We start from the raw sequence: 21284 nt of genomic DNA, 5'->3' as shown, positions 1-21284 counted from the left end.
ATATCAAGCAATACTTAGTCTTTATTTGAGTTGTAAGTCAGCAGTTAGAATTGAAGGAAGTACAGGAAGATGGTTGAATGTTAAATCTGGTGTCAGAAAGGGATGTACATTATCTATATGGATCACATTATGAAGGAATGTGGTAATAAACATGATATCAAAATTGGAAATGTTAATGTCAGCTCTTTGCTTTATGCGGATGATGTTATACTTCTAAATAAATCCTCTTCAAGTCTGCAAGATTCCCTGCCTAAAGTGAATAACTGTTGTAATAGATTTGGTATGAAGGTCAGCATTAAAAAGACAAAGACAATGAAAATAGGCAGAAACATTGAAAATATCAACTGCATTGTGAATGGAGAACCTATAGAACAAATAAAACATTTCAGCTACTTAGGCATGATTTTCAGTAAAGATGGTAAATTAAATATGGAAATAGATAACAGAATCAATAAAGCTGGTATGGTAGGCAGTCAACTGAATAAATTTATATGGAATAAGAGAGAAATTAGCCAAAACATTAAACTAGCTATATAGAAAACAGTGTTCAAACCAATTTTAACTTATGGATCTGAGAGGTGGGTTAGAAATAAAACACTTGACCAAAGACCAGAGACTTGCGGATATGAGAGTCCTGAGAAAGCTTAGGGGCGTGAACAAATGGCATCAATGGCAATATCATATTAAAAGCAAGGTTATTAGGAAAGAACTTGACATTGTTAGCATCCAGGAATGTGTTGGCAGAGCTAATCTCAGGTGGTATGGTCACTTAAACAGAATGGGCGAGGAAAGATTAGCAAAACAAGTGTGTTCTCAACCAGGTTGGCAGGAAAACGACCCAGAGGAAGACCAAAATATAGGTGCATTGATATGGTACAAAGTGCCTTAGAAGATAGGAATATAGGATTTGATAATGTTGGCGTCTTGACAGTAACAGAATGATTTGGAGGAAAATTGTAGATAGGAAGTTAGTAATAATGTAAATTTTTCATGTATTACTATCATATCCTGTACACCCCTTGAGGGTATATATCAGGAATTTGATGATGATGATGATATCAAGTTCTAAATTGAATTTAATTGTATGATGAAAGAGTTAATAAATGAAAGAAAATCATGTAACTCAGCCACACTGTGTTTCCAGATTGTAAATGTCAATCTATGTATCTCCACCAAAATGATAGTTTTGGATTTTTAGATAGCAGGAAATCATTTTCAAAGTTTTCTATGAATAAGTCAGCACATGGAGGAGATAGAGAGGCAAGACCAGTGACCCACACACAGACCCACTGCAAGACCAGATAGTTGTTCGTAGATTTTCCCATTCCATCAGAAATAATTTGAGCTGAGACAATATCTAAATAGTTGGGCGATGTCAAGAGGAAACAGATCATCTACAAGCACCATAACTTTGTCTACTGGAATATTTGTGAACTAGCTAGAAGGTCTTTTCGTAAGATAAAAATTTCTCCTAGTTATTCTATAAAATGTTGTGAGTTTTTGAGAAAGGAGTCTGTGTGCTTCTTCAGAAGATTAGTCAGAAGTTTTGATAACAAATAAGTAGGCGAACTAATAACATCTAAGATAAGCTAAAAACGAAACCTGAATATGGTATACGTCAAGGTAGACAAGAGAAATTCCCTGACCAAATTGAATAACTGCTGTAATAAATTAGATATGAAAATCAGCATTAAAAAGACAAAAGACAGTGAACACAGGCAGAAACATTGAAAACATCACCTGCATCCTGAATGAAGAACCCACAGAACCAGTAAAACATTTCAGCTATTTAGACCCAATTTTGAGTGAAGATGGCAAATTCAATTTGGAAATAGACAGCAGAATTAGCAAAACTGCATCCATATGAAGATCATTTATAGCTGCCTCTTGTAATGTATGTTTCTATACTTTTCTATTTATATTATGCAATCAATGAATTTTTTCAAGAAAATGAAACTAGTTGTGCGCTCAATTAATAAACAGCATTTTTCTATTTTGGTATCTCTCGGCTTCCAGTCATTAAATTTAGTTAACACACATATACACGTGTGCGCATTTGTTGGACTCAACTGTCTTAAATCATAAACTCAATGAGAAATACACACATCACACTGGTCTATCACAAACTACATTTCAGGGGAAAAAATACATGCAATTTCAATATCATCAGTTGTGGAAAGATGAAGCACTGTAGATAAATTATCAGTTCCAACACCGAAATGAATTATCAGTAGAAAGTTGTCACTCATTCATTCCTTTTTTCAAAAGGAGAAATAATTTAGCTGAATAAACAATTATTCCAACCTTCCAGAAGTTGAATATGCACTGGCAAAAGCATTTCTTACTGCATATTTGCAAATATGAAGAACGACAGTTCATATAGTTCGTCCACCGATTAGAGGTCCCTCGACACTTCTGCGCATGTCAGAAAAAGGAGAATCCATTCCAATAATAGGGTAATCAATCTGTCTTCTGGGATGTGTTTGTTTATTATTACAGGTCGGAAAATTTAGCTTTTCTTTTACGAACATTGTAGTTTTCAAAGCGTAACTATTTTGCATCTATAACAGTTGGAAAAATGCATGTAGAGTATTAACAAAATTAAAAAAGGTACACCATAAAACAAAAATTTAACTAAGTTTATTTTTAAGAAAGTTTTCTATAAAATAAAAATAATTATAATGAAAAACAGAAATTTTTTCAAGTGAACTTAGATATTCTAAACTTACAGTTGAGAGAACTGAGACACTTTAATGTCCTAAACCGATTAATTATTTATGATTTGTTGGGACTCTTTTAACAAACCCATGCAAAAAGAGGTTTGAAAAAAATACCATTATCAAATCCGTTTAATCTTCATAGTCATCTGAATCGGTGTCCGAATCGCCATCACTTTCACTTAAACTGATCACCAAAGGTTCGCATAATTCTTCGATAATTCCATCACTGTCCCAATACATATGTGCCAATGAGGTGACATGAAAGATATTTTCCCCAGTTTTGAACTTATTACTTTCAGTCGCCTGTTCTGAAAGCTTAAAAAGTTTCGACATGTCAATATCTCTAGTTACGTTGCGATGGCGAATGAAACTTTTCACTTCTGCCCAAACATACTCAATAGCATTAATATCGCAATAATATGGTGGTAGCCTCAAAGCTAGAAATCCATGCTCTTTGAGCATCGTGTCGAATTTAAATATTTAGTTGTGGGCGAGTTTCTTTTGACCAAATTAAGCAATTCAATTTTTCACATATCTGGGGAATGAGAAATGTTATTTGCAGAGAGCCAATCCATTAGAACTTGCTTCTTATTAGACCAATTTGGAACTTTAATCGAATAGAGTGATATGAAGCGTTATCAATTATAACAACAGCATTTTCAGGAAGGTTTGGAATCAGTTTTTCTTCTGCCCACTTTTCGAAGATCGTAGAATTCATTTGCCTATGGTAATTGGCTTTGTATAGCAAGTTTGAATTCGGTAAAAAAAAAACCATTTCTCCGCCCACAAAATTATTATGTGCCACAAGGCATTTCCAGTTTGTAGCACTCCACATTCTTCTTTAGACTGCCAACATTTTCCATAAGTTAAATTACTATCAATCCAAGTTTCATCTAGATACACAATTGTCTTTTCTCTTCCCTGAAACGTCTTATTGCTCTCAAATACTGCGTTCTAGATAAAACAATGTCACTTCGCTCCATGATAAGTTTCCTTTTATTCTGGGACTTTTTAAAACAAAATCCGATTTCATGAAGTATTTTCCTTAAAGTTTCTCTTTTCCAAGGAAAATTAATTTTTTCTTTAAGCACAGGAATCAATGTTGGAACAGTTGGCACTCTTTTCTCGACCACATAAAAATCGTGAATAGTTCTTATAACGTCTACATCAAAATCATTCAAAGCTATGGTTTCGATGGTTTTCTTTACTCTGGAGCTTGTTTTTTCTTAGGAGATTTAAATTTTGGCTTACCTTCACCTTTTGATTCCCTACGAATTCTTTTAACAGTCGACCCCGATATGCCTACAATTGCACTTGAATGTTTTATGACTTGAGAAAGGGGAAAAAGGAGATGATTCTTTTTTGCAGAATATCAGCATATCATTCAATATTCTTTTGCAAGAGCTACTGAAACTACAGTCAACAAGTTCTGTTGTTAAACAACAACAGAACTTGATGACTGTACTGGATCCATCATACAAATTAATAATAGAAAAATAATGCAAAAAAGCGACAACAAAAATCAAGCTAGTACTAGTACAGCGACAGACAAGAAAGCACGTGATTTCACATGCTTTCTTGTCTGTCGTGATTTCACATGAAGGATGTACGAATTGGCGACCAATTCATACATCCTTCATTTCTTTCTCCCCTTCAGCATGAATCAACTATTCTTGGCAAAATGCCAAGGAGAGATCTACAAACGGTGGGCGAACTATACCTATATTAAAATAGGTACTTCCAATCCTACTACTAAAGAATGGAAATTATCAATAATTGCTTTGCTTCCTTAAATAGAAAAAAAATCCTAGCCTAAAAATACTAAAACCTCTAACAACTGTTAGAAAAATTATATAAAGTAAGCTATGAAGATCTTATTCACCAGTCAAATTTAAGTGGGAATAATTACCTAAACCTTCCTAGTTATCAAAAGCTATTTTGCCTAGTACCTTTTATTGCAGAGATAAGAAACTTTTCTCCCTTAATCCACCAGCAATTTCCATTTACATTTCTTGGGAATAATGGCTTACAAAATGAGCTCACCTCCTGCATGTAACATTGCATATTCTAATATGCACTGTTATTGTTCACTCTTCTAAGGGACTTTAGACAAACAAGTGTTCTTTGCCAAGATGTCAATAATAAGACTCTAAGGAAGACCAAGATCTAGGGAAGTGATACAGTAAAAAGTGCCTTAGAAGAGAGAAATGATAACAATGTTAAGTTCTTTCTTAATATCCTCATTTTTAATATAATGTTTCTCAGAACTGTTATAACTGTGGTCTCCAGTTTTGATCAAGTGTTTTATTTACAACCCAGCTCTTAGATCCATAAGTTAAAATCTGTTTGAAAGCTGTACCGTATACAGTTAGTTTGGTGTTATAACTAATTTTTCTCTTATTCCATATAAATGCATTCACTTGGCCTCCTACCATACAGCTTTGCTAATTCTACTCTCTACTTTCATATTTTAATTGCAATGTTAACTGAAATTGTGCCTAAATAGTTGAAATGTTTTATTTGTTTATAAGTTTTCTATTCAGAATGTAGTTGATGTTTTCAATGTCTATGTATTTTCACTGTCTATCTTTTGACTGCTGATTTTCATGCCAAATTTATCATAGCATTATTCAATTTAGTCAGGGAATCCTGCAGTCTTGCACTGGATTTATTTAGAAGTATAACATCATCTGCACAAATTAAAGAGTTGAGATTAATATCTCCAATTTTGATATCAGATTTAAATACCACTTTCCTTCATAATGTGATGATCCATGTAAATGATGAATAATAGTGGAAATAATGTACACCCTTGTTCCATGCCTGATTTACCATCACCTTCAATTCTTAACTGCTGACTTACAAACTCAAATGCAGACTAAGTATTGCTTGATATAATGTCCTGTTTATACCATATAACTGCAGTGTTCTGAAAAACTTTCCTTTTGGCACCTTATCATATGCCTTTAACAGAGCAACAAAACCTAAATACAAATCCTTGTTACATTCCCAAAATTCACAACTATTTATCTTAAAGTGAAAATCTGATCCTGACAACCTCTATTTGGCCTGAATCCAGCTTGTTCTTTACCAAGCTTCCCTTCCACAATTTTTCTTGGTCATTTCTCCAGTATACTTGCTATAATTCTCACATTCAGTTTTATTTCCCTTTTCATGAATGGGTATTTTGAGAGTTCTGCTCCAATCATCTGGAAGTCAACCCCTCTGACCAGGCCTTCTGAATCATGCAAATATGCCATCTTCATGATATTTATTTTCTATGTTCTTACCCAAGTTTTCCCATGACTTTTGTTTAGCTAGTTTTACACAGTGTTTCACTTTTTAAGGAAGGCTAAACTATTTAAGTTAAGCAGAGAAGAAACCATTGAAACATAACAAGTATTTATATTGCAGTTTTGTAGATCCCGTAAAAGTTCTGGAATTATCATCAAAAGTTACAAAAATGCAGAGAAATGACTGTGTAATGAACAGCATTCTAACCAGAATTTACTCATTAAACTGTAACAAATGGGAATAACAATAAATTATTTACTGAGATTTACAAAAGTAAATTATTTACTGAGATAACTAACAAACTGAATAAGAACAAAAACTAATGTTTACACTAGGAGTTTAAGTTTAAGGAGAGAAATACTATAGTATTCAACTTTCAGAAATCTGTTGTTTAATAAGTTAATTACACAGAATTCAATTTTATGAATAAAATTTCTCTAATTACTAATGATGTAAGTGAAGTAGAGTGGTAAACTATTTGATGCTGACACTTCTTTTCAGGATGACCTTAAATAAATGGAGTGGATAAGGAAATGAGATGAAATTATTCCTCATCTCTTCAGAATAGACTGAGTCCCCCAGCTGAGGATCTTTACTGGCATGTAATTGCAGCCAGGTTGCCATTTGTCAGATGCAGTCCACAATGATAAGTTTATAATATATGTATGTGTTCAAAGAGCCAGTTTGATGGCTTACAGAAAAAAAACTCCAGCAATTTCCAAGAGACAATTAAATGCATCATTAACAGGATTCAAACCCATCTGTTTCCACACAAAAGACAAATATCAATCTCAATTGAAAATATAAAGCAAAAAAAGTATGCATGAATGTAGTAAGAAAATTACTATAAGTTTTGCTGCCATGGTTGGTTGAGTAGTTAGCATATCTGCTCTACAACCAATGTTACAAGTTTAAATCCTACATGGACTGGATGCTTATAATTTTCTTCAAGTGAGATATAAGATTCATCAAAAGGTGTGGGATCACCACCCCCACTTATTTGAGACTTAAAAACATTCCATCTTTGGTCTCTAAAGCAGGGTTTCCAGACCATATAGAAAATAAAAAATACAATAAATGGCATGCACTAATGAATTGGGAAGTGGTTAAGTTTATGAAAGCCATTCAGAAAAGGATACATGCTGAAAACAAAGCTGGAAATTAGGACTAGCTTAGGAGTGTGCTAAGTTCTGCACCATGGTATCAGTTATTGTATGGGAATGATATTGACAGTATATGGGGAGCATTTAAAAAATATTTACATAATGTAATATCAAAATTGTCTCTATAGTTCAAAGAATAAATAGAGTAGGATAGAAATGGATGTATAATGTAATTAAGCAAGAGATTGATAAGAAAAGATGATTTGGAATGAATACTGTGTGCAAAAGGATGATGTCAGTTATAAAAATTATAAGGAGAAGGCAAGAAGAGTTACAACTGCCATATCGAAAGCTATGTCTAAGTATAAAAAGAAACTGGCTTTGCAATCTGAAGACAACCTAAGACAACTCTATCATTATGCTGCAAGTAAAAGAAAGAATTAGTATGAAAGAATAATTCTAATGATGCAGAAGAGATTCTTCAACTAATGGGTGCCCATTTTGCTAAAAGCACTAACACTGAGCTCACAGCTATCTCTTCACTGGATGAAGAAACTTGGGTGTTTGAGAGGGGGGGGGTACTACAGCTGTTGCACAAACTGAATAAGAATTCAACAATAGGGACTGAGAGGATATCAGACAAATGCTAAAAGACTGTTCAGCTATTCCAGTCTATATAATTTGAGTCTCAGAACATGAAAGATTCCCCAGGAGTGGAAAGAATGTAAGGTAATCCCATTGCACAAGGGTGGTGCAAAGACTGATATATATTCAACTAAAGACCTACCAGTATCTCTGAGGTGGAGGTGATGATTTTAGAAAAGATGGTTAGGGCTTGCACACAGAAATGGGTTGACAGTGAATCTCTACTTTGCAATGAATAGCATGGGTTTACTAAGATCATGTTTGAGCAATTTATTCATATTCTATAACAATGTTACCATTGAGTTAGACAGGGAATGGATATACTGTTCATACATATGGATTTTGGTAAGGCTTTTTGACGGAATACATCATGGAAGAATATTGCATAAAATAGAGAATATGAGATTGGATTATAAAATATTAGCATGGATAAGAGGATGGCTGACTGACAGATATCAAAAAATGGTATATGGAGGATGAGAGTCTGAAAGATGTAAGGTAACCAGTAGTGTACCACAAGGATCAGTGCTTGGTCCACTGCTATTCAATCTATATATTAATGACATTGGGAAGGATTTGAAAGGAAACATACAGCTATTTGCTGAATGATGCAAAGATAAGCAGGATAATCAGGAATGCAGATGATATGCAGTACTTGCAGAATGATTTGAATAGTTCTGGTATTGTGGGCATGTGAAAATGGCTATCAGTTCAATGTTAGTAAAGTCATACACTTTGGTGTGATTATGCTAGAACCTGATCAGGCTAGGGATCTTGGAATTTTAGTAGACAGAAAGTTGAAGCTCAAGAGTCATATAGCAAAAATTGTAAATACAACTAATAATTGCAATGCTGAAATGAACCTTGATACATTAAGACATGGAATCCATTTATGCCTCTTTACAAGGCCTTCATAAGACCTCACTTATGAAGTGCATGGATCTGGCTTATGACTATTGTGCATGGATCTGGTCTCCTGATTTCTGTGGTGATTCTGATACAATGGAGAGGATGCAAAGCAGAGTGTTAAAAATGATATTGGGATTGCAGAATACAGATCATGAATACAAAAGGAGAATTTGGAATGCAGACACTAGCAATCACGGGGAAAAAAAGGTGATATGATTGAAACTTACAAGGATCTGATGGCATCCTTGGAAGCTGAGATTAAATACTGTTAAGTAGGGAGTGATAATTAGATTTCATTCTAATAGAGTGGTGTGTGATTGAAATGAATTGCCAATGGATGTGGTGAGTGCATTTAGTCTGAATGAATTCAAGAGAGGTATGGTAGCTGGTGTGAGTAAAATATGGACTCTTCGATGAGTCCCTGATTCCCTGGAGTTTTATCTCATGAGTAATATAAAATCAACAGAAAAAAAAATTAAAAAAATAGAAAAATCCTTAGTCACCCACAATACTAACGTACTGTTGGTTTAAAACTTATCGTGAGTGGGAGTTAACATTAAAAAAACAATAAATGGTGGCCAAGTCATTAGCTAGCATACTCTATGTTCAGAGCTAGTTTTAGCAGAACTAGCTAGCACATATTAATAAATAATCTTTTATTAGCTAATAAGTAGTACAAAAAATATATATATATATATATATCATTATCATCATCAAATTCCTGCCATGTACCTTCAAGGAGTGTACAGGATATGATAGTACTACATGAAAAATTTACATCCTTACTAATTTCCTATCTACAATTTTCCTCCAAATCAGTCTGTTACTTGTCAAGACTCCAACATTATCAGATCTTATATTTCTATCGTCTAAGGCACTTTGTACCATATCAATCCACATATATCTTGGTCTTCCTCTAGGTCGTTTTCCTGCCAACCTGGGAGAGAACACTTCTTTTGCTAATCTTTCCTCGCCCATTTTGTTTAAGTGACCATACCACCTGCGATTAGCTCTGGTAACACATTCCTGAATGCTGACAATATTAAGTTCTTTCCTAATATCCTCATTTTTAATATGATATTGCCACTGATGCCATTTGTTCACGCCTCTAATCTTTCTCAGGACTCTCATATCTGCAGTCTCTAGTCTTTGGTCAAGTGTTTTACTTCTGACCCAGCTCTCAGATCCATAAGTTAAAACTGGTTTGAACACTGTCTTGTATACAGTTCATTTAGTGTTCCGACTAATTTCTCTCTTATTCCGTATGAAGTAATTCAACTGACTTCCTACCATACCAGCTTTGTTGATTCTGTTGTCTATTTCCATATTTAATTTACCATCTTCATTAAAAATCGTGCCTAAGTAGCTGATATGTTTTACTTGTCCACAGGTTCTCCGTTCACAACGCAGTTGACATTTTCAATGATTCTGCCTATTTTCACTGTCTTTGTCTTTTTATTGCTGACCTTCATACCATATCTATTACAACAGTTATTCAATTTAGTCAGGGAATCTTGCAGACTTGTAGAGTCTGCAAGATTTAGAAGTATAACATCATCCACATAAAGCAAAGAGCTGACATTAACATCTCCAATTTTAATATCATGTTTAATACTACTTTCCTTCATAATTGTTTCACATCCAATGTGGAAAAAAAAAATATATATATATATATACATATATATATATTCATCTCTCTGTCTGTCTGTCTGTGTACATTTTTTATTAGCTAATAACTAGTACAAAAAATATATACATATTCACCTCTCTCTATATGTATATATTTTTTGTACTAGTTATTAGCTAACAAAAGATTATTTATTAATATGTGCTAGTTCTCCTAAAATGTTCCTGCTGTGAACATAGGACATGCTAGCTAATGACTTGGCCACCATTTACTGCGTGATTTTATTTTTTTAATGTTAACTCCCACCCACAATAAGTTGTAAACCTATAGTACGTTAGTATGTAATTGGAGAAGATATGAAAGAGTTGTTGCAAGAAGCAAACATGAAGAGTGAGGAAGTAAAAATTGTGAGTCTGCTGCATAATGAGTTATAATAGGACAGAGTTGAGAAGAAGAGCCATGATTGTAAATAAAACCATGAGAAGATTATGCAGGAGGAATGGTATGGAGTTAATTTGATGAAAGGAGTGAATTTGATGGACAAAAAGACTTATATATGCCTCACAGATTACATTTAAATAGTTTTTGAATTAGATGTTTGGAAAAAGCATTGTTTAGTAAGAGTTTGGAAGAGCAAAACCAGAGAAACTAGAGATATCTGGGGAAATACAATCAAGAATGTGTCTGGCCACCTGTGATAAATGAGCATATGTACAGAAATGATTAGAAATGAGAAATGCTAAATGTGATTCCACAAGTTTCTGATTTGAATGGGTTGGTAATGACATCACATAAGGGTAACTATCGGTACAAGGGGGATGTTGAAATGCATGTACATGAATGCAAGACGTATCAGGAATAAGTTCAATGCATGATGCTGGGGGGCTGGCAAACACCAGAGAGTAGTATATGGTGGAGTGGAATCAAGGAGAATGAGGGTGAGCAGTGGAGAAACTCACGGTTTGGTACTAGGCCAATAATCTTTAATTTGTATATCAATGATATAAGGAAAGATTTAAGATAGGATATTTAGCTGTTTGCTGATGATACAAAACCACAGAGAGCAATAGTAAATAAAGGTGATGCATATATCCTGCAGGATGGTTTAAATAAATTAGCATTGTGGTCAAAGGCTGATGATTGTCAAATTAATGTTGCAAAATGTAAGGTTATGCACTTTGGGTTGAAAAGGTTTCAAAAATATATCAGGAGTGTCAATATGATATACTGCATACAGTATATCATATTGATAGTACTGGATTGCAGGAAATTGATGAGGCTAGTGACTTGGAGATAATGGTGGACAGAGAAATGAAGTACAGAGCGCATATTGCAAAAGTTGGTAAAATGGCTCAAAGGATTACGTGGATGTTTAAAAACATCCTAACAAGTAAAGATGTGGAAGTTATTATCCCTCTTTATAAGGCTATATAAACAAATGTATACATGAAGAATTAGCATGATGATAGTGAAATTGCCTCGCATACCAGATAAAGGAGGAGTGTCGACATTCCGGCTCAAACATCGCCCAGATGAACAAGGTCTGCGATACCAATTGAGCAATCGGGGTTGATCAAAAAGTGGGATACCGAAAGGAAACAGAAACTGAAACTAACAGAACTATTATCAATAGGAATTTTAAATGTACAGACACTTTGGATGTCAGGAAAACTAGAATTACTTCACAAGGAAATGAAGAGATATCAATGTGATATACTAGGACTGGTGGAGATGCAATGGATATTATCAGGAGAGATAAATGGATGCAAAGTCATATGGTCAGGGCATGACACCAAGCACGAAGCAGGAGTTGGTTTCCTTCTTAGCAAAAGAGCTAGAGAGGCACTGTTAGGTTACAAACCAGTCAATGAACGAACCAGAGTAGCAAGATTTCAAGCAAAACCATTTAATATATCAATAGTCCAGATATATGCACCCACATCTGACAGCATAGATGAAGATATTGACTTATTCTACAAAGATCTGACAGAGACAGTAAAAACAATACCATAGCAAGATGTACTAATTATTGAAGGAGATTCAGTCAGAATAGATAATGATGGTTGGGAAAGTGTCATGGGAAAACACGGTTTTGGAAAAAGAAATGAACAAGGTGAAAAAATGTTAGAATTTGCTGTGGACCATGAGATGATGATCTGTAACACAAGATTCCAATAAAAGGAGTAGAAAATGACCTGGCGATCAAATGATGGAAAAACCAAGAACATGATTGATATGATTACGATTAAAAGAAGATGTATACAACAGTGTCGAACTTTTCAAGGAGCGGATATAAATCAGATCATAGTTTAGTGATTGCAAACATCAAGTTTAAATTAAAAAGAAAATATAAACCTCATCAGAAACGAAGAGACACACAAGAATAAGTGAAGCAGAAATAGGAAGAAGGTACAGAACAGCATTAGAATAGAAACTTAAAAGTGTGGACAGAGAAGAAAATTCAAATCTAAGGGTGAAACAAGTAATGAAGGCGATAGTAGACGTAGTGGAAGAAACAGTACCAGAAGAAGAGAAGATCAAGAAGAAGTGAATTAGACAAGAAACACTGAAGTTAGTACAGGAGAAGAGAATGCTGAAGATAAGAAGGGATACATCAGAACAAATAGAGGAGCAGTAGAGAAGAAAGTGTAATGAGGTGAAAAAAGCAGTCAGAATAAATAAGATGAAATAGTTAGAAGCCCAATGCAATAATATAGAACAGACTATGGAGAGCATAAAACTAGAAAGGTGTACAAAATGATTAGAGACATTAATAGCAGGTGGCAACCAAAACAGACCACAATTAAAGATGAAAAAGGCAAAGTATTGATGAATAAAGATAAAATTGTACAGTGATGCAGGATTTAGGAAAGATAGAAGCACAATTCAACAGATTTTGACAATGTGGTTAATAGCAGAGAAAGCTATGAGAAAAAACAAAAACATATATACCTGCTTTGTTGATTTTCAGAAGACATTTAATAGTATCAACCAGAAAGTGACATTAGCAGTGCTAGAATTCTATGGAATTGATAGAAAACTAACAGCTATATTAAGAGATGTTTTACAAGAATGCAGTTGCAGCAGTTAGAATAGGTGATGATTTGGGGAAATGGTTTACAAAAAGCAGAGGTACTAGACAGGGAGACCAATATCATCAAGCACTTTGCACATTTAGAAAGAGTAATAGATAAAAATAAGGAAGGTGCAAAAGGAATATCGGTACATAGGATGAGAATTAACAATTTGAGATTTGCAGATGACATTGTTATTATGGAAGAAGATGAAAGAGAACTACAAAACACATTGAAACTGTTAAATGAAGAAGGAAAGAGATTTGGACTTGTTATGAACTTGGAAAAAGCAAAGACAATGGTATTTGGTGAGAAGAACATAAAACAAAAGATACAAGTGGATGGAACTGATATAGAAAATGTAGAAAACAGTTCACATATTTGGGAAGTAAAATGACATGATTTGGACTGTAAAAAAGAAATAAAGATCAGAATTGCAAAGGGAAGAACAAATTTCAAGGCCATGGATAACACTGGAAAAGTGATCAGCCTACAAACAAAACTAAGAGTGATGGAGACTCTTTAGTGGTGTACTGTATGGATCTGAAACGTGGGTAATAAATAAGGAATCAAGAAAAAGAATTTTGGCATTTCAAATGTTTCTTTGTCCAGTGCAGTGTCTCAGTTTCTGTACAACAATTTCACACCAGTGCTTTATGTCATCTATCCATTCTCTCTATGGTCTACCTCTTCTGTTTATACCATTCATAATACCAAACACGAATCCTATTCTTAGAATCTTCCTGTAACAAGTTACAGGAAGATTCTAAGAATAGGATGAGTACAGAAAATCACAAATGAAGAACTCTAATGGAAGATACAACCAAAGAAGAATCTAATGCAGAAGATCATAAAACGGAAGCTACAATTATTTGGACACATCTGCAGAATGAGTGAGAACTAGAAGATAAAGACATTCGTGTTTGGTATTATGGATGGTATAAACAGAAGAGGTAGATCATACAGAGAATGGATAGATGACATAAAGCACTGGTGTGAAATTGGTGTACAGAAACTGAGACACTCTGCACTGGACAAAGAATGGTGAAAGAAGACAGTGAAAGAGTTATCGGACACCAACGGGCAGTAATCCCATGGTTTGTGGCAATGATGATGATAAAAACACAACGAAAATGAAAACTTGGAAATTTGTATATTTCATAAACTTTGCAGTCATTTTTAATAAATATTGATAAACATCAATCTTTCTTTCTGGTTCATACAACAGAGAATAAACATGTTTAATCATTCACACTATAAAACATCAAGTAGCCAGAAAAACCTCACACATTGTAGATTATAGTATGACAGGACTGGTAAAGATCACAAATTACAAGATTTTATTTGATAACCAATTCAAGTTCAGGAATCCTTTTGGCAACATAACCTAGTAAAACTCAAAATGCTATGAATCGAGTAAGTTTCACTTACAGAAAAAGTAAATGCTGTTCACAAACTTTCGATGCTATGCTAATCTTGATTCTGCAGTGAAGATTGACTAGGCGAAATAAAGGATTATTATTTGACACCTCCAGGGAGGTGTCAAATAATAATAATAGGGAGTCCAGGGACTCATCGAGAGAGGGCACCTGCTCTACAACTCCATCTCCACCATTCAATCACCATCTAACTGCAACTATGCCAACACCTTTCCACAGACAATCACAAGCATCCATGCTCATGGCGGGATTCGAACCCACAGCTTTTGGCTGGAGAGAAGATATGCTACCCACTCGGCCAACCAGGCCGGCACAACTTGTGCCAGCCAACTTCAGAAGTTGTGAAAGTCAGATGTGTGCCATTACTTCACAAATTGTGAAAGTCACCTAACAAATTTACTTTTATTATACAACAGGAGGGACAAGCGTGGAAATATAACTGAAATGTGTAAGTTCACAGTTGGGTTAGATGGAATTATAACTATATTTCCATCTAACAACTAAGCTTATGAGGCCACAATACAGTCATTTAATTGTGTGGATTTTGCTGTGAGTTGAAAAATTCCTACATCACCACACTACACTTACTATCTCACCTTCACTTGAAAGCGCTTATAATGGTTCCTGAAATCCCAACAGAAGTGAAACATGAATCTTTCACATAGAACAGCAAGATGAATGTGAAACATAGCAAAAATGTATTAAATCCCCACCCCCCACATGCACACAAACAAAAGTGGGGGTAATTTAATACATTTTTGCCATGTTTCACAAGCATCTTTCTGTTCTATGTGAAAGATACATGTTTCACTTCTGTTTAGGATTTGGGGAGCCATTATAAGAGCTTTCAAGTGAAGGTGAGATAGGCTTCCATGTTAATTACTTTTCTTATTCATGTTAATTACTTTTCTACAAATAACTTATATTTTACTATTTAACTCAAACGGTAAAAAAAAAAAATTTGGCATACTCACTTCACCTACATATTTCTTGCTACATACATAAATGAAAGAATGCACAACAATGAATTGCCTAGGAAATTATGTTTAGTACCATACATCCGCTATAGTGGGTATAGAGATCCTATCACCAGAACTCAAATTCTGGGGAGCAGGTTCTCTCCACTGGTTTAATTCTTACAGATTTCAGTGATGTTATAATATCAATTGACAAACTATGACTATAAATAAACTGCAACTTATAAAAATAACAGTTTTATTCAGAAATACATCTGGATAAAAAATGAAATGAAATTATTCTCACCTTGCTGAGTGAGAATAGAGGGCATAAAGAACAGCATACTGTACTGCAGGGTATTTGGTAGCAAGAATTTTTGACTTTGGTTGTAAATGATGAGAAATCAGGTCAAAAAAACTTGGTTTTAAAGCCCACATCTGCAAAGTAAGAAAAAATGATTTAACTCAGATAACAATGTTTTATATGCTATAGACAAAAGCACCCATAAAACTTCACAGCATTTTAAATAACATACTTAGATTATAAAAACTTATGCAGAACATTAAGTGAACAGCATTTGAAAAAAGTTTTGGTCATCATTCATGATTAAGAAAATCTAACATTTTTCACAATTACAACAAGGAATTCACAGACATCTTAACCTTCAGCCTGTGTGAACTTCGAGACAATATAGCTTTGGCTGTATCTAGACAATGGCCATATGTGGTTATTCAAATCTCTACCTTTCAAAACTGAACAAAGAACAGCACAAGGGAGCAGCTCGTAGCAATGTTTGCATCATCTGAGAAAGCTTCCAAAAATGGAGGGGGGAAACAAAAAAATTATGCATGTGAGTAATACTGTGTGAAAGATTTTATATCTTTTAATGGATTTCTATGTTCAGCAGTAAATATGGTAAAGAGACTTCTATAGGATGGCACTTCCCTTTATTAAGTATACATTTTACACAAATTATGGACTCTACAACTGTTATAAATAATTATTTTAATTTCCCAACGTTTCGACTTCACATCAAAGTCATCATCTGGAGTATACACATATATATACAGAGACAAGCTAAATTACATTTCACGTAATATGCTGAAGAGACAATTATTTGATCAACGGTTCTTTTACTAGCCTGACCTCTAGTGAAAATAAAATAAAATTACAATAAATAAATGAAATAAAATAAATTAACTACAAATAAATAATAAATCACACAATAACCACAGTAATTAACTTTAATGAAATAAAAGTACAGATATTCTGTACTGAATTAACAGTACATCATCAGTGTAGACAATAAGCAATTCAAAGGAATGGAATACAAAATACATAACAGTCGGTGGATAACCAATTAAAATTGAATATAAATATAATTTTAAATATGAATGCCTTTTCAAAGTAAGTTTCAAAGTCCTTTTACATCAGCGAAATCTGAATTGAAATGATTTTCTCTGTCCCCCAAAAGTTTGGGAGATTCTTATCTTATGTAACCATCAAAAATATAGTTTTTAAGAATAATTTTAATAATATTCTTTATTAATATTAATTTCTAGTATGTGGCAACAGTTTTTAATTGGTAACCCACCGACTGTTATGTACTTTGTATTCCATTTCTTTGAATTACTTGTTGTCTACACTGATGATGTACTGTTAATTTCAGTATGAATTATCTGTACTTTTATTTCATTAAAGTTAATTACTGTGGTTATCATGTAATTTATTATTTATAGTTATGCTACATGTGCTATATTCTATTTAAGACAACATTAGAGAAACATTCTTTCATATAGATAGTTTTGTTACAGTAAAAATGATGTCCTAATTTATCATGACAATTGTTATATTAGATTTAGGATCCTGGATTACTGGATCATTATTGTTAAGATTAGGGTGATTGATAAGAATCTCACAAGTCTCCTTAAATTTACTTTCATACCGTGTTTTGGTGTGATGTAAACAACAGATGCTTTTCCAGTCAATTCTATGTAAAGTGTTTAGGGCATGATCAGAAAGACCAGCTTGACCATAGTTATTATATTTAATGTGTCGTTTCTATTCCTTTTTTCTGATAGGAAAATAGGCATCCTGTTTCCTCTATATGAGGCAAATTACAGGAGCAACCAATACAGTATACTCTAGCTTGGGCCATTGGAGGGAGTGGATCCTTGGATGACTTAAGTTCTTTAATTTTGCAGGAGGTTTAAAGATGGCTTTAAGGTTGTATTTTTGTAGTATTCTATTTATTTTGTCTGATATCACTTTAACGTATGGAATGGTTACAGTTTTTGTAGCCTTGTTTATTTTTGTTTTTAAGGGAGGACTTGTACAGAATTGTGTTGATAGTATTTTGGCTGTAATCGTTTTTTTAGGAAGGTATTGCTGATAACTTTTAATTCATCCGTAAGTGCTTGTTCATAGGAGTAAAATCTTCAAAGCCCTGTTTTTTAGTGTATTAATGACCCCCTAGTTTTTGTGTTGGGTGGTGGTAAAAGTTTTTGAACCTCTGTCCAAAAAGAAACAGAACTTTTTGAAAATAGAAGAAACTAGTGGCGCCACCTGTTGTATCTTTTTATTGTCGAAAGCGGCAACCTTCATTAGTGTTATGTCAACTGTTTATGATTGTTTCATTAGAAGTCGAGTTATAGTTCCAAGAGTGACAGTGTGTTTTGACGAACGTCGGAAAATAAGTTTCAAACAGAGAGCTGCAATTGACTTTTGTGTTAAATTTGGTAAAAGTTTTGCTGAAATGCATCAAATACTTCAAAAAGCATACAGTGATGAATGCTTATCCCATATTCAATTTTACAAGTGGTTTAAGCGATTTCAAAGTGGTCATGAGATGCTTGAGGACTACAAAAAGCCAGGCCGTCCAAAAACTGGACTGAGTGAAGTTAACATCCAAAAAGTGCGTGATTTCATCAAAGAAAACCCGAAATCGTCCATGAGATTGATTGAAGATGAATTGGGAATTCCAAAATCAACTGTGCATAACATTTTAACCAAGAGTTTGGGCCTTCGTAAATTGAATTCACGATCTGTTCCCCACAAGTTGACACGCGACCAAAAATGGTATCGAATTGAACACTGCAAGGACCTCATTAAAACCGCTCGTAAGGAAACTTCCTTGAAACGATCGTTACTGGTGACGAAACATGGCGTTTTGAGTATGAGCCTGAAATAAAGCGCTAGAGTGCAGAGTGGAGACCACCAGAAGAGGGGCATCCGAAAAAAAGTCGCTTGGAGAAGTCAAAAGTAAAGACAATGCTGATTCGTTTGGTCAAACGGTCAATGGTGAGTTTTATCTCAAAGTTTTGAAGCGATTGGTAGCAAGAATTCATCGCATAAGGCATGAATATCGTGATGCAGGCAGCTGGTCACTTTTGCACGATAATGCACCATCTCATCGTTTGAACACTGTGAGACAGTTTTTGAGCAAAAATCAAGTTTGTGTGTTGGATCGCTGGCTGTATTCACCTGATTTAACACCCTGTGACTTCTTTCATTTCCCCCGACTTCATTTGCCGATGAAAGGAAAGCGATACGACACCACTGAAAATGTTCAAGAGGCAGTAACCATGACCCTTAACAGTATCCCAAAAATCGATATAAAAAACTAATTTAACGAATTAATTGACTGCCAAACACTGTAACGAAACTGAGGGAGAGTGTATTGATTGAAATAAATGATTTGAATAATTATAATTGGGCTGTATTTTATTATCTATTAAAAAGTTTTATTATCTAATTTCTGGTGGCCATGGGGCCAGATAGTGAAAATTGTGAACACATCAAAGCCAGACTTTTGAGTTTTGAAGGAGAGGAATCTAGAGCACGTTGCTCAAAATGTTCCATGTAAAAGTTAGCAAGGGGGGGAGGATAATGGTGAGCCCATGGCTGTGCTTTCTTTTTGTAGGTAGAAAGCTGCCACACAAAATAACCAGAATGTAGTACATGTGCAAAGAATGCTGTGATTTCGGGAGGGAATTTACCCTGTAACAGAAGGATTGTGTCATTGATTGGGACATTTGTGAAAAGGGCAAAGACCTTAAAACTGACTAATAAGTCATCTTTTTCCAGTGTGATGTCTTTGATTTTGTTTACAAAGTGTTGTGTGTTTTTAACATAGCAGGGGGAATGACCTACAAACTCTTTGAGTGTTGATGCCAGTTTCTGTCTATACCTTTGACTATAGGCCAGAGTGGTATGATTTGTTTGTGAATCTTTGGTAGAACAAATTCTCAGAGAATGAGCGAATTGAGGAATTAATTTTTAATGGTATCTTTGGGCCATGTGGTGACTGATTTAAGTAGCTTCGCCATTTTCTTTTTTATTCGATTGGTAGGATTAGGATCATAGTTAACAGGTTGATCGAATAAAATATAATCGAATATAAAAAATACAAGTGATCGGGGGGGGGGGGGGGGTTTGTGGCCTCATTAGCAAAAGGGAACACTGAATTGAATTAAGGGGATGGTGAAAGCATAAAGGACAAAAATTAGGTGCTGAAAAAAATTTATCATCAAAAATTTTGATAACTGTTGTATAACGTAACTAAAGGTCGTAATGTTAGCTTATTTCCAATTATTTCCAGGAAAAGAACAAAATGCAAGTTACAGCTGATCGGCATTGAAGTCCGAAGACAGGTTTTAACAAGCAAAGTGCTGGCAGGCATACACTTTCAAGTGATCAGGATTTTACAAATCCAGTACACATCAGCAGGAACATGTGCATGTTATGACTTGTTCACTGTATAATGTGAGACAAATGAAATCAGTTTTAGATTGTTTCTGAATTGTTGACAAGCAGTTAGCAATTTGATGTAGTGCATAAAAAGTTTAGTGCATATTCGATACCTAGTCAGTACCTTACTTACACAGATTACACACAAAGCAAATTATTGTTGTTCCAATAAAACAGCAGGTTTCACGTGAGTAGTTTTGTACCTTTTCTTGTAAAAATAATTAGGTTTAGGTACGTGAGAAATTGTATTCCAGCAATTCTGTAAATAACTTTTTTTTACAGATAATATCGTGGCTGAACCCAAGAAGAAATGTAGACAACATAATATTGAATATTTGGAATATGGCTTTATTCATTCGCCTACAAACAAAACATTACCAATTAGCCTGATTTGCCAAAAAAGTTTTTAAAGTGAATCTATGATGCCTTCAACAAGTCTAGAAGAACATTTGATAAAAGTTCATGCTGATAAAAGATAAGGATTAATCGTATTTTCAAGCACTTAAAGAAATATTTTTGAAACAACCAACATTGACAGGTATGTTTTCAGCAACCTCCAAACTAGATGATAATGGGTTGCACAGCTCTTACAACATTTCCTTACTGATTGCTAAATCAGGCGGAAAACTGCTTAATGTTGGTGAAGAACTAATCCTACCAGCTGTTAATGAGGTTACACGCACTGTTCTGCATAAGCAGCTTCTGATATTATCAAGAAAATTCCTTTGAGCAATAATACACTGCAACGAAGAATTGATGAAATGGCT

At 34.3% G+C, this 21284-nt stretch overlaps 1 protein-coding gene across 1 annotated transcript in view; it reads right to left on the bottom strand.

Moving 5' to 3' along the window:
* nonC (serine/threonine-protein kinase Smg1) overlaps positions 1–21284 on the bottom strand; it is a 1124353-nt gene that overhangs the window by 931113 nt on the left and 171956 nt on the right. The window contains exon 11 of the mRNA XM_090398044.1: positions 16075–16205. Coding sequence (XP_090254170.1) covers positions 16075–16205 — 131 coding nt within the window. The remainder of the gene's footprint in view (positions 1–16074; positions 16206–21284) is intronic.

This window comes from Typopeltis vanoorti, chromosome 9, assembly GCF_054136105.1.
Source record: "Typopeltis vanoorti isolate ZY-2024b chromosome 9, IOZ_Tvanoo_1.0, whole genome shotgun sequence".
Lineage (NCBI taxonomy): Eukaryota > Metazoa > Arthropoda > Arachnida > Uropygi > Thelyphonidae > Typopeltis > Typopeltis vanoorti.
The sequence above is the reverse complement of the archived record's forward strand: the minus strand, read 5'-3'. Positions and strand labels throughout refer to the sequence as shown.